At 47.6% G+C, this 12,649-nt stretch overlaps 1 protein-coding gene across 6 annotated transcripts in view; it reads left to right on the plus strand.

Moving 5' to 3' along the window:
• The first annotated feature begins 2,032 nt into the window (after window positions 1-2,032).
• B3GLCT (beta 3-glucosyltransferase) overlaps window positions 2,033-12,649 on the plus strand; it is a 121,379-nt gene continuing 110,762 nt past the window's right edge. Inside the window, exon 1 of one of the 6 annotated variants that reach the window (XM_003913734.4) lies at window positions 2,033-2,430. In XM_003913734.4, the coding sequence (XP_003913783.1) occupies window positions 2,361-2,430 (70 nt within the window). In that variant the 5' untranslated portion in view covers window positions 2,033-2,360. Of the gene's footprint in view, window positions 2,431-4,903; window positions 5,167-7,946; window positions 8,620-12,649 lie in introns of those variants that run through there. The other 5 variants (XR_002518279.1, XM_017951082.3, XM_017951081.3 and 2 more) reach the window with 5 other exon arrangements.

Genomic DNA, 12,649 nt, shown 5'->3' on the forward strand with positions numbered 1-12,649 from the left:
TTAACCACGTTGCAACAGCGCCTTCCCCAACAAAAGATGGCTTCTTGCCGCTTCCCCTGCCCCTCAACAAGGAAAGTTTCAGGGGCCAGCATGGAGGTGACAGCTGGGATTATGTTGAGTGAATCCCAAGTAGATGGCTTGCTTCATATCACAATCTTAGAGTTTATGGGATTTTTTTTCTACTTAGAGTTGTTCCTTTACAGTCAATGTTATAGGCAAGCAGTGCCTATCACGTATCTGCCAGTATCCTCATGAGTATGTTTCTCTAGGAAGCTCTCCCGACATGTGACTGGGAGAGAGAACTCCCAGAAGTCCATTTATCATATGACTAGAGTAAGTGAAAGGCAATTCTTTTTAAAATGTGAGTGATGGAGCTTTGTAATGTGCCGTTTATCTATGTCGAGTGTGGAAAGGAAGGATGCCAGGGCAAGTTTATTACTTAAACAGTGTGTTCTCTGTTGTCTTTGGGGCTTAATTTTTCCACACCTTGTTCTGGAATATAGTAATACTCTAACATGATGAATTTCCATGAAAACACTGATTAAGCACCGGGAGTTGCTTACCCACGTGGAGCAGGCATTTGATCTTATTAGTCTTCTGTGTCTAATCAAACACAGTTTGGTTACATGTTTACTACCCCACATATGCAAGGAATACTTTCTTGGAAAAAAGCAAAAACAGCTCTGGAAATTGGAAACAACCTAGAATCTCAACTAGGCAGGTAAGCTTGAGAATTTCCCAAGGATAAAAGCAACAAATTCAGTCAACCATAGATTTGACATGCTAAACTAAGAAATGAAATGGAAGGATCCCTACATTTATTTTTCCTCCCATCAAAATAGTATTGACCCAAGACCACAAACCTTGGGCGAATGGAACAAAAGGGAACTATTTGCATTCACACTAAACAGATCACACGTGAAATATTTAGTTCCCACTTTTAAGAAGTCAATACAAACCACAGAGAGAAAATTCTTTGTCTCCAGGCCTCCTTTTCAAAACAATTGCAGCAGGTACTGCACAACTGCAGACAATAATGTCCTAATGCATTAGAGCCTAAGTCCCCTAAAGGCATTCAAGTTAAAGAGGGCTCAAGCCTACAAATGTTTATTCAGTACCTGCTTCTCTGTCTCCACGACATCCTACTTGTATTCCCAGGGCCTCATCCTCATTAAATGTTTAGCAAGTAGGTGAATGTTGTATGTCCATGTGAAAGATACTGGCATTCCTAGGGTGCTTAGCAGAGTTGCAGTCACATAGTAGGTATCCAACAAGTGACTAAATATGAAGGAAAACAGATACTGCCTTCGAGAGGTCATGAGCTAAACTAGGGCCGGGAAAAGCACTTGGCCCTGTGCACTTCCTTGGAAATAGAAGTGAGTCAAGGCTTGAGGGAGGCACGAGGGAGTTCAGAACCACTGAAGGAGTCTCTAGTTCCTACTTGTAATTGTTTTCCCCTTCAGTGCACCACACAACGCAACAGGGCTAGTCCCCTATCAGGGCCACCACTCTACCGGGCTGGGGAGGGAGGCCCTTGGCAGTCCTGCGGGAACAGGAGGCACTCCCACATCGCCCCACTTCTCTGTATTCCAGTTTAATTAATTTTTATATTTTGAATAAAATTACACCCACTCTCTTCCATTATGGTGAACACTTAAAATTACATTTATAGAAAATTACATTTACACAAACTTGTTTAAAAGCCAAATCCCAGACCTAGGCTATTGGCCAAAATCCATTTAAAGGGGATATTAAGTAAATTAGTTGAGCTGATTAAAAACACCTTCATCAAAGTAGAGCATTGGTGCCAACAATATTAAGAGTTGAACCATTGATTACATTTTATTTTTCACAGCAGATAATACATTAGCAGGGAGGAAAAGTGATTACTGCTCACCTCCACTTTACAGGTGTAACTACTGATGGGGGTGACGCGGTAAGGTGGGAGGGCATAAAGGGAGGGCACGGGGCCTAGGTCAGGAGGGACGCAGAGGAGGAAGGGCGAGGAGGGGTGGAGGCTGGTGGCCGGAACGGGCAGAGGTCAGACGCCTCGAAGGCGGGAGCCGTGCGGGCAAAGCTGAGGCCACCTCCACCGTAGCCCGTCGGGCCGGACACCCGCCGCTGCAGCGAGCCGGGCGGACGCTGGAAGCCCGCACAGGGTCGCTCCCGCTCCCGGCCGCCAGAGGGCGCGGCCGGCGATGGCGCGGCGGAGCTGAAGGAGGGAGGAGGGGAGCCGGCGGAGAAGGGTCAGCCGCGGCGGCAGGGCGGCGGCGGCGGCGGCAGCGGCAGCGGCGCAGCTCCGCTCCCCGCGCGTCTCCAGTCCCCGCGCCCAGGTAGGGCGCGCAGCCTCCGCCGCCGGGATGCGGCCGCCCGCCTGCTGGTGGCTGCTCGCGCCGCCGGCGCTGCTGGCGCTCCTCACCTGCTCCCTGGGTAAGTAGCCGGCGGCCAGGCGCTCAAAGGCGAGGCGTGGGGTACGCGGGCACAGTCGCCCGTGCCCCGGTCAGCGCGGGGAGGAAGGCGCCGGGCGGCCCAGCCCTGCCCCGCCGGCGCGCGTCCCGCCGTCCGGTCCCCGCCGTGCCGCGCCGTCAGCAGCGCCCTCTCGCGGCGCCCAGGTGGGACTCGGCCCCGGGACCCAACGCGTGCCCGCTCGGCCCCTTTCGGTCCTGGGTCCCCACAGCCGCCCCGGCCCGAGACTGGCGTCTCCATGCCTCCTCCGCCCCGAGCAGGCGGGCGGCGGGGCGGCGAGGGCGCAGCGGCCGCCCCCACAGGAAGCGCGCAGGAACTGTGCCACCGAAGAAACTTTGAAAGAGCGCGAGCGGCGGCGGCGGTCCCGCCCCCTTGCCTTCCGCCCGCGCTCCGCCGTCCTGCGCGCCCCGCGCCGGGCGGGAGGCTGGACGGGAGCCGGCGAGGCGGCCCCCGAGGTCTCGCTTCTCCTGCTCGACCCCCGGAGGGGGGACAGCGGTCCCGGTGTCCGCGCACCTCTCCGCAGGTCGTTCAGGACGTGCCCTGGCCCCTGAGGGTAAGCGGCCAGCTCCGCGCCAGCCGTTCCCGGATTCCGACCCGGAGGAGGACAGGGGCGCCCGCTGGGCCTCCGCGGGAGCGGGCGCGGCGGGGAGGACGCCGTGGGGAGGCTTGCTCCTGTCTCGGGTCTCCGCTGGGAACATCAGGGGACACGTCTGCGAGCAGTGCTTGCCCGGTCTCCTGCTGCTGTAATGTCCATCCTTTTTTATTTCCATTCTCCTCGCAAGGGCATTTCCCTCCTTTATCGTAAAACGATGTGATAAAAGTTTAAAAAAAAAACCAAAAAAAGCAGCCTTGTAATTGACTTTTATGATAAGATTTGTTCAAGTTTGAAATCTTGAGCGAAAAATTATTTTCTTTTCAGACTGTTGCAGAGTTGTTGTCCTCTAACCCAGACTTGCTGATGTTTCCAGCCTGTGAAAAGGCAGTAATTTCAGATTTTTTACAAATGGCAGAATGGTGCAGTTTAGGAAAAGACGTAGCGTTTTTGCGCACTGCTCTTGTTAGCCCACCGGAGCCTTTAAAGCCCGTTTTTATTTGTATTTAAGGTTTTCGAATAAGGATTAATTTGCTGCTTCTGTGTACTTCTGGCATTTCTATAGGCGCTCAATAAGTACGGGAAAAGAGCAAGATTAGTTGGTAATTGTTTACATGCATGATTAATTAGCCAGCAGTGTAATTAAAAATATTAGGGCACTTGGGCAGAGAAGGCTGTAGTTGGTCTTGGGGGGCAACTGAATTTGGCTGGAATCGGCTTCAGTGGAAGAAAGGCATTGCTGGGTGGCAGCCCTGGGAGAAAGGGAGGTTGGAGGTTTGGGAAAGCGACTGGGTGACTCCTGGCTGCATCAGTTGGCTTGTTGCCTGGATGTTTTGCAACTAACCAAATGGGTGGGTGGTAGCTGAAATTGGCATTCTATTTATAGCACTGCACTTTATAATGCTGTACTGGGGGTATAATATTTGTATATAATATATACAACATATGGGCTGAAATGCACATTTGTATTGCTGTGTATTTTTTACTACCCGTGGGGGAATATTTGCACTGTCCAAATTTGATAATACACTGAAGGACATTCAGAATGCATTAAAATGTCAACACATTTTTAGAGATGTCTGTTAGCCTTGTGAAGTTGTCAGATAAGCACAATAAATAAGACATAAAATGCATTAAAAGGTCCCTGTGAGACATTTGGGCTTTGTGAACTGGCTTTCATGGGTTGGCACAGACGGGAGGCTGTATTCTTCGAGTTCTGAAGTGACTCATGAATACCTTTTATGGAGCTCTGCTTCGATTTAGGGGAAGGGCACTGACACGTATAAAGATGTCCCCACTTATGATGTTCTTGGAATCTTGCTGAAACAGACAATGTGACAGCCGTTTTGAGGCATGTGAACAATCTTGATAGTTTATAAATACCTTAAATATTCCCATATAAAATGGGCCTGACTATATAGTTTTCCCACAAACTAGAACATACTTGTTTATGTGTTTAGAGAAAAGTCAATATAGAAAATTTCTTTTAAACCCACATGCATATACAGACACGGTTCACTGCAACTTTGGTTCTAAAGTCTGGCGCCAGTTTCAGAATGGGAAGATTGATTCAAGCCTCCAGGTTACCATTTGTTAGCTGTGTGGCTTTTAGTGGTTTTGAGCTTCAGTTTTCTCATATGAACAGGACGCATGGACTGGATAGAATGCTAGCATTTTGCCATCTCTTGCAGTTTTAACATACTGACCCCATTGTAGCAGAGACTGCCAGCTGCCTGCGCAATAACCCTTTGGCCCCTGTTTTCCTAACAAAACTAATATAATCCGGGTTGGGGGGAAGGGTGGAGGAATGATGGTGGGGTGGTGGTGGCAGCGGTGGCAGCAGCAATGTGAAACATTTCTCTCAGTGGCCTTTGCATATGGGGGCAGCTAGTCTCTACAGAGCTATCTTTAGAGATTGTTGGGTGGGGCTCCTCGTAAAGCTCATTCAAGGTGGCCGACTCAGCTGGGATGCATGCCTTTTTGTTCTGTGTTATCCTCCTTCCCATTGCCTATTAAGTGGATCTGATGGATGGAGCCATGGTGGCCATCTTGTGACCATGAGGTGACCTTGAAGATGGAAGCCAGCATAAGGATGGTAGAGGAGAAAGGTAGGAGAAGCCTGGATGCCAGATGGATGTGGAGCATCATGCCAACTCTGCATGGCCTGTTTGCAGACTTGTATTGCATGAGATTGTATGCAACCAAACCCAATCCTATTGCCAAACCTAATCCTAATTATAGAAGAAGCTTATTTGAACCAATTATATTGATAAAATAATAGGTATTAGCTTTTATTTTTCACAACCCTGTCTCTTCTCTGTGTGAGCCAATTTTGTATTTCTTAGCACCTGCCAAAATTGGGGATGGTTTTTCATTCTGAGCCAGGTCTTGCCCAGATTCCTTTCATTGCAGTGAGTCAGAAATTTTAGGACACCAAGAGTCAGACCTAATTCCAGGTTGTTTTGTGTGTTTTGATTCTTAAAACCTCTTCGTTTCTTAAGCAGTATGCAGATATTACTGGCACAGATTTTAATCTTCTGGATGGATTCTTTGTAATCCAGGACCCCCGAATTGGCATGGCCCCCCGGTCATGGACTTGACCCAGGGGAGTTTGCCGGTAGCCAACAGCTAAGCTAGTGGGAGGGAGGGAGAGCATCTGTTTCAAATAGCAGTGTGAATTGAAAGGAGATGTGGTAACTTCCTTGGGGACAAACATTGTGGGCTCGGTATTTGAGCACTTCCTTATAATTGGCTCTTGGAGCCAGGTTTTTTTGTGTGTTTTACTAGACTTGTTATGAAGCAAACAAGCAAGCATAATTTTTAGGCATAAAGGTATTACTTAGAGAAAAGTTGCAAATGTTCTATGTTTTTCCTCTTGTAGCACTCCGTGTGGTCCATCTTTGGCTTTGCACAGATTACTTCTTAAGAACAATATTTGGGAGTCTCCATAGGTTAATCTCATCTTTCCCATGGTAAAGGAAAAGTTGTGAGTTTCAAGGGTTCATCAGACCTATTGAGGAAGTTCTCCCTTGCTACCATGATTTCAAAGTTCTAGTCACTAAGCAACCCCCAAAGAAACCTGATTTAATGTAGGTGTTGACTTGAACTACTCGAAGAATGTCAATTTAAAAATCGTGTTAAAAGGAAAAACTGCCCAAAGTGTCTCATTTATTCAGAGTAATGTGGGTACCTACTGTGTGTCAGGCATCGTGATATTGCAGAAACAAGACAGATCTAGTCTGTCTCTACCCTTGGGGAGCTTGCACCCCAAAAGGCAAGGTGATATTAAACAGTAACGACTGCAGAACGAATTGTGTCTGTGCTAAATGCTGTGGAAGAGATGTTCAGGATGCTGTGAGAACATGTTACAGGGAGACAGATGGCTTTTGCCTGGACTGGGGAGATGGATCTCAACAGGGAGCCATCTTGCACCTCAGGGAACGTTTGTTGCTGTCTGGATACTTTTTGGTTATCCCAGGGGCTGGTTTGGCAGAGGGTGCTACTGACATCTAGAGTCAGGGATGCCGCTGAACATCCTACAGGGGCACAGGACAGTTCCACCCTACCGTCGAACAATTAATTATTGGATCCAAAATGCCAACAGTGCCAAGGTTGAGCAACTGTGGGGTAAGGGTCAAGGAAGGCTTCCTAGAAGATGTGACGTTAGAGCTCAGACCTGAAGGGGAAGCAGAGATCTTATGGTAAGTGGGGGGCAGAACTTGGTGGTGAAAGAACCAAGTGGAGAGAGGACAGAGGACTGAAAGGCTGGCAAGATCAGTAGGGGCCAGGTTAGGCAGGGCCTTGCAGATCAGGGGGATGTATTTTGGGGTCGTCCTCAGAGCAGGGGGAAGTGTTTGAAGGGCTGTAATGGGGCAGTATGTGATATGGCTGCCTTTTCGTGATGGATGTCCCATGGAGCAGGAGTTGGAGGGGGCTGTCGTGGCTGTGGGGAACTGTGAGGAGGCTGCTGGAGACAGGTTGTGAGAGATGGTTAAGAATCTCTCAGACTCTGGGACTGATTGGGTTTCGTGTGCTGAGAGAAAGGGTGGGGGCAAGGATGAGTCATACATTTCCGTCACATCCACCATGGGTAGTAGTGCTGTTTACTAACTTGGGCACTGAAGGAGGAGGACCAGGTTTTCAGAAACAGTTTTATATAGTTCAATGTACATAACATAGGGTTTATTAAGTGTAATGAATTCTAAGTGTATAGTTCTGTGGCATTAAGTACTTACGCCATTTTTTGAAATGTACTTTGACTTTTAATTTTAGTGGGAGGTGAAGCTGCATAAGTTCAGTTTTGGACAAACTGAGTTCAAAATGCATGTGAGATGACCAGGTACCGTGTCAGGTGAGCAGTTAGATATTTGGGTCTGTAGAGGACAGGTCTGGCTGGAAGGTATTTTGGGGGGTCATTATATCAGGTGGCAATTTGAGTAGGTTTTTTTTTTTTTTTTTTTTTTAAAGAGTTGGGTGTCTGTCTGGGCATGGTGGCTCAAACCTGTAATCCCAGCACTTTAGGAGGCTGAGGCAGGCAGATCATATGAGGTCAGGAGTTCAGGACCAGCCTGGCCAACAAGGTGAAACCCTGTCTCTACTAAAAATACAAAAAAATTAGCCAGGTGTGGTGACGTGTGTTTGTAGTCTCAGCTACTCGGGAGGCTGAGGCAGGAGAATCGCTTGAACCCAGGAGGCCGAGGTTGTAGTGAGCAAAGATTGCACCACTGTGCCTGGGTGACAGAGTGAGACTCTATCTAAAAAAAAAAAAAAAAAAGTTGGCAGGTCTGGCTATGTGGCCCAGGCTGGACCTGAACTCCTGGCCTCAAGTGATCTGTCTGCCTCAGTCTCCCAGTCAGCTGGGACTACAGGCATGTTCCACTGCACTTGATTGTTTTATTGTGTGTTTTTCTTGTGTGTGTGTGTGTGTGTGTGTGTTTTAAAGGAAGAGAGCCTTGATTAACAGAATAAATTCATTTAAGCATTTACTCAAAATGTATATATACCAAGATTTGGTAGAAGTTGGAGAGGACAGTAGTCTTTATCTACATATATCTACATGTTGTGAAGCTGAGGGTTTAGACAAAACAAAAATAAAAACAAAAACAAGTATAAGTGTCGTCAAATAAGAGGTGAACGTATCTTAAGTATAGCAGTGTCATTTCCTCCTAGGGATATGACTTATTTTCTCTCCTAAAAGAATATTTTATGTAGCTGAAAAGATGATATATTTTAGTTTACATCATTACTTCCCCGTAAGAAACTCAAGGCTCTTTACATATCACGTTGAATTTATCTTCTCTGGATCCTTGAGGGGGGAGATGGAGGAGCTTGTTTTTCGTTTATGAGCTGAATGAAGTCAAGGAAGTTAAACGGCCACAGCCTGTTGTGAAAATAGCCACATTCAGTTACCTTGAGTTCCTGTCTAGTTGTGCATCTTAGTGGCTGTCAGACTTCAGAGAATCATCTGAGTGTCTTAAAGAAGCCCCTATTTGTTAAAATGCAGATTCTTGCGTTCCAGCTCCAGATTTTCTGATTCAGAAGATCTGAAATGAGATCTCCAGGTAAGTTGTCTGTGAAGCCAGGTGTGAGAACCCTGCCTGGGCCACCATAGGCCCGGGTATAAACTAGGACTCTTATTGGGTGATTTCTGTGAACATCTGTGGAATATAAAGATGATCGAGGCCGGGTGCAGTAGCTCACACATGTAATCCCAGCACTCTGGGAGGCCGAGGTGGGCGGATCATGAGATCAGGGGTTCAATACCAGCCTGGTCAACATAGTGAAACCCTGTCTCTACTAAAAATACAAAAAAATAATTAGCCAGGCGTGGTGGCGGGTGCTTGTGATCCCAGTACTCAGGAGACTGAGGCGGGAGAATCGGAGGTCGCAGTGAGCCACGATCACGCCACTGCACTCCAGCCCGGGCGACAGTGCGAGACTCCATCTCAAAAAACAAAACAAAACAAAAAAAAGATGATCGATGGTTGTTTTGCCTTAAAAAAAGTAAGGAGTTGTTCTGGAGAGAGCAAAGTGTGGCATTGAGGCCTACTCAGTCAGGTCTTTTGTGTACTTGGGAAAGGAACTGGAAACACCAGAACTAAAACTGAGAAGTCTGTCTCAGGCTCCAGGATCATTTGGCAAATTTTTAAATGCTGTTGAGGAAACCATAGTCCGTGGAGCTTGAGTATCAAAAGTTAGAGCCGTGAGTTGTTAAAGCAAAGGTTTTTGGGCAATATGCAAATAAGTTTCTAAAGGCTTAGAGCGTCTGAGATTGTGTGTACCATGGATTGAGTGGTACTGACAGGAGTGCTTACCTTATCTGTCTGTCTATCCATCCATCCATCCATCTGCACACTAGGGGTACTTTTAAAAATCCACTTCTTGTAATTAATAAGATGCCCAAAAGTTAATCATAAATTTTTATAAGTTAAGGCTGACAGTTAACTGTTCAGTAGTACACTTGCAATTTAAAGGAATTACGTAAAGTGCTAATTTTTTTTTTTGTTTGAATATTTGCTGTGTTCCTCTTTGGTGTGTTCTGTAGTAGGCTGTGTGACCCGGGATTTTTCTGACTCTTCCTATGACTTAGGCTATGGAACATGCTAGTGAGGGTGAGGTTTTAAATCTCACCCCCCAAAACTGTTTTGAGTTGCAATTTTCTGGTTTGCATATCCTGAGTGATTGTTTTTAAACAAGATGCAAATCAAAGTAGGAAATGATCTTTTCCCTCATATATATATAGTTATTTTCTATTTTTCTCTTTTTTTTCCCACCATCTACTGTCCTTCCTGTAAATATATTTGTTCTCTGGCCCATAGAATATGTTGGTCTCCTCAAACTTTGTTGTCAAGTGAAGAAAAGCTAATATTCCAGTATTTCCCATGACTTCTGTGATAAAACAGGAGAGGAGTTTCAGATGGAGCTAGATCATATCTGAGTCGATAGTAGGCTCAATGGGGGAATGTCGTGTCTGCACACTTGCTGCCTCACTGTGGTAGGAGGCTTGGCCTCCTTCCTCACTACTTCTCTCCGCTGGCTGAATTGTCCTGGCATCTTTCCCAGCAGCAGATCTCTTTTCCTAAGAGTTTACTGTTTGGCACTTGAGCAAAAGGCTCAATAGGTTTTACCATAGGCCAGGTACTTTTTTGAACCTGAACATACATGAACTCACTTAATTCTTATTCCATTTTTTCCCTCTACAGGGAGGGAAACAGGCTCAGAGAGGTGGCTTAACTATTAAGTGGCAGAGCCTGGATTTGAACCTAGGAGGTTTCAGTGTACTTTGTCTTTGTACTCTGTACTTTGACCTTATGCTATACGACTTCTCAGGCAGGGCCCTGGCCCGGGTCTCCTCTGCTGCCACATCTTTCTGTTGTACCATGTAGCTTTAAGGAGAGAGTTCTTTGAACAGATTCGTTAAACAGCTGCCTTCTCTCCTGCTTCTCCTCCCCATCTGGCCATTGCTTTAGTCTCCTTTGCAGTTTTGTCCTTAAATGTTGGGGTTCCCCTGAGCCGTCCTTGGCCTCACAAGCCTTGGCTTCCGTTCTGGTGCGCTGTGAAGATTCTAGTGCTGCAGCCGCTATCGCACGCACACCCCTGTGCTGGGCTCACCCCTGCACCTGGCTGTCCTGTGTATCTGCACTCAAACGTATCCTCAGGACGCTGGGGACCAAGTTGCCTTCCCTCACACGTGCTATCCTCCTTTATTCTCAGAAGCCCCAGGCCCTCCCCTCCCGTGTCACCACCCACCCCGTGCTCTGTCTCAGAGTCTACAGCTTCGGCTTCTTTAGTGGCCCCACCCCTCCCCTGCTCACTGCCACCTTAACTGAGGCCCTTAGCGCTCCTTGCTTGACACCAGTGGCCTTCCCACTGGCATGTTTGTGTCCTTTCTTGTCCTCCCACAGCCATCCCACACACTCCAGAAAGCTGTCTTGGGCACAGGTCTCAACATGGCATATCCTCCTTAAAACCTCAAACAGCTGTTCCTGGCTCAGAAAAACCTGACTCGCCAGTACCACCTGCTCTTATGATATGGCCCCTGGTACCTTCAGCCTCATTTCTAGCCCCAGCCACCCCTCCCCACAGGGGTCCCTGCCCGGGTCACCCCCTTCTCACAGGGGTCCCTGCCTGGGTCACCCCCTCCTCACAGGGGTCCCTGCCTGACCAGGTCATCCTCTCCCATCAAGGGACCCTGCCTGGGTCACTCCCTCTTCTGAGGTATTTCTGCCACCATGTGTGTTGACCCTGCCCTTGGCCTGCCCTGTATAAAACCCAGGAGGGAGAGACTAAAACCCGATGCCCTTTAAAAAAAGTATGGAGTGGCGGGGCCTTCTGTCCCATGGTTGGAGGTGGTGTCCCATGGTAAATGGAGCTGCTACCCAGCTTGTCTGCTGCTGTGGGGACAGGGGACAGTGGATTTGTCCCAGTAGGGTGGAGAAAAGGCAGACTTTACCCCTGTCGCTGGGCTGCAGGGGTGTTTGTTTCTGTCCCTCTGCTGCCATGGATTATCTTCAAAGTGGGTACTTGGAAACAAGTAAGTTGGCTATGCGCCATGCATCCTGGAGCTTAAGGCCCCCTGGAGGACCTGGAATTAATCCTGGAAAGCTCCACAGAGAGGCAGCTGCTGGAGGCTGGAGCCGGCTGGGTGACATGCTTTGTAAGTAGGTCACAGGAAAGAAAGTGAAGCCCCGAAGGCTTCCTCCCCCAGCGTGTTAGAAAAGAAGTGGCAGCCTGCGTAGCCTGGAGGGGGTACCTGAGCCATGTGTGCTTCCAAGACAGCTCTCTGTGAGCTTTGGCCTGGGTGGCAGAGCCACAGGTACCGGGTTTTGTGTCCTCCTGGCTTTTGTGCAGGGCAGGCAACCACCTAGACACTTCCCAGACTGCCAGTCATTATCACTGTGGTCACCAGCATGGCCACAGCTGTTGGCTGAGCTTTTTTATATATTCTGAGCTGATGCCAAAGGCTGTAGGCATTGTCTCATTGGTTCCTGACAGCGCCCTCTGAGGTGGAGTTATTTGGCAGCTTAGTGGTTTTCTTGTTTTTAGTATTTCATTTGGTTTCTATGAGAGATGTTCCTGGGAAAGTTTGGGAAAACGAATTAAGAGAATTGGAACAAAATCAGGTGAGGAGGTAGAAGGCACAATCATCTTTCCTGCATGGGAATGGGGGTCCCTTGCTCCCTCACAGGGACAAGGAAAGAGAGTTGATTAGTGCTGCTTAAATGCGTTGCAATTAATTACTCGCCAGTTTTCTTACACTCGGGGGCTTAGGCTGGCCTATAAATCTTAGTCCCAGGTTAGTTGTAAAATCTTGATTTATCTCTCCATCTAGGCGTGCTAACACATTTGTTGGCTTGAGTTATTTAAAGTTATCATGAAAAAGGTCCGATTTCTATTGCCTGCCCTGATTTGCACTTTAAATATAGTTCCCTGTTGCAATTTACCAGAATTCACGTTGAAAATAGAAAAGGGGAAATTACTTTTAAACAGCAGTTTGGCATATAAAGCATGATTTACCCTGGAATATTTCTCCAACTGCACATTAAAGCACTAAGGCCAAATTTTCAACAATATTTTCCCTACTGAATCTGG

Source organism: Papio anubis, chromosome 15, assembly GCF_008728515.1.
Source record: "Papio anubis isolate 15944 chromosome 15, Panubis1.0, whole genome shotgun sequence".
In the NCBI taxonomy this organism is placed as follows: domain Eukaryota; kingdom Metazoa; phylum Chordata; class Mammalia; order Primates; family Cercopithecidae; genus Papio; species Papio anubis.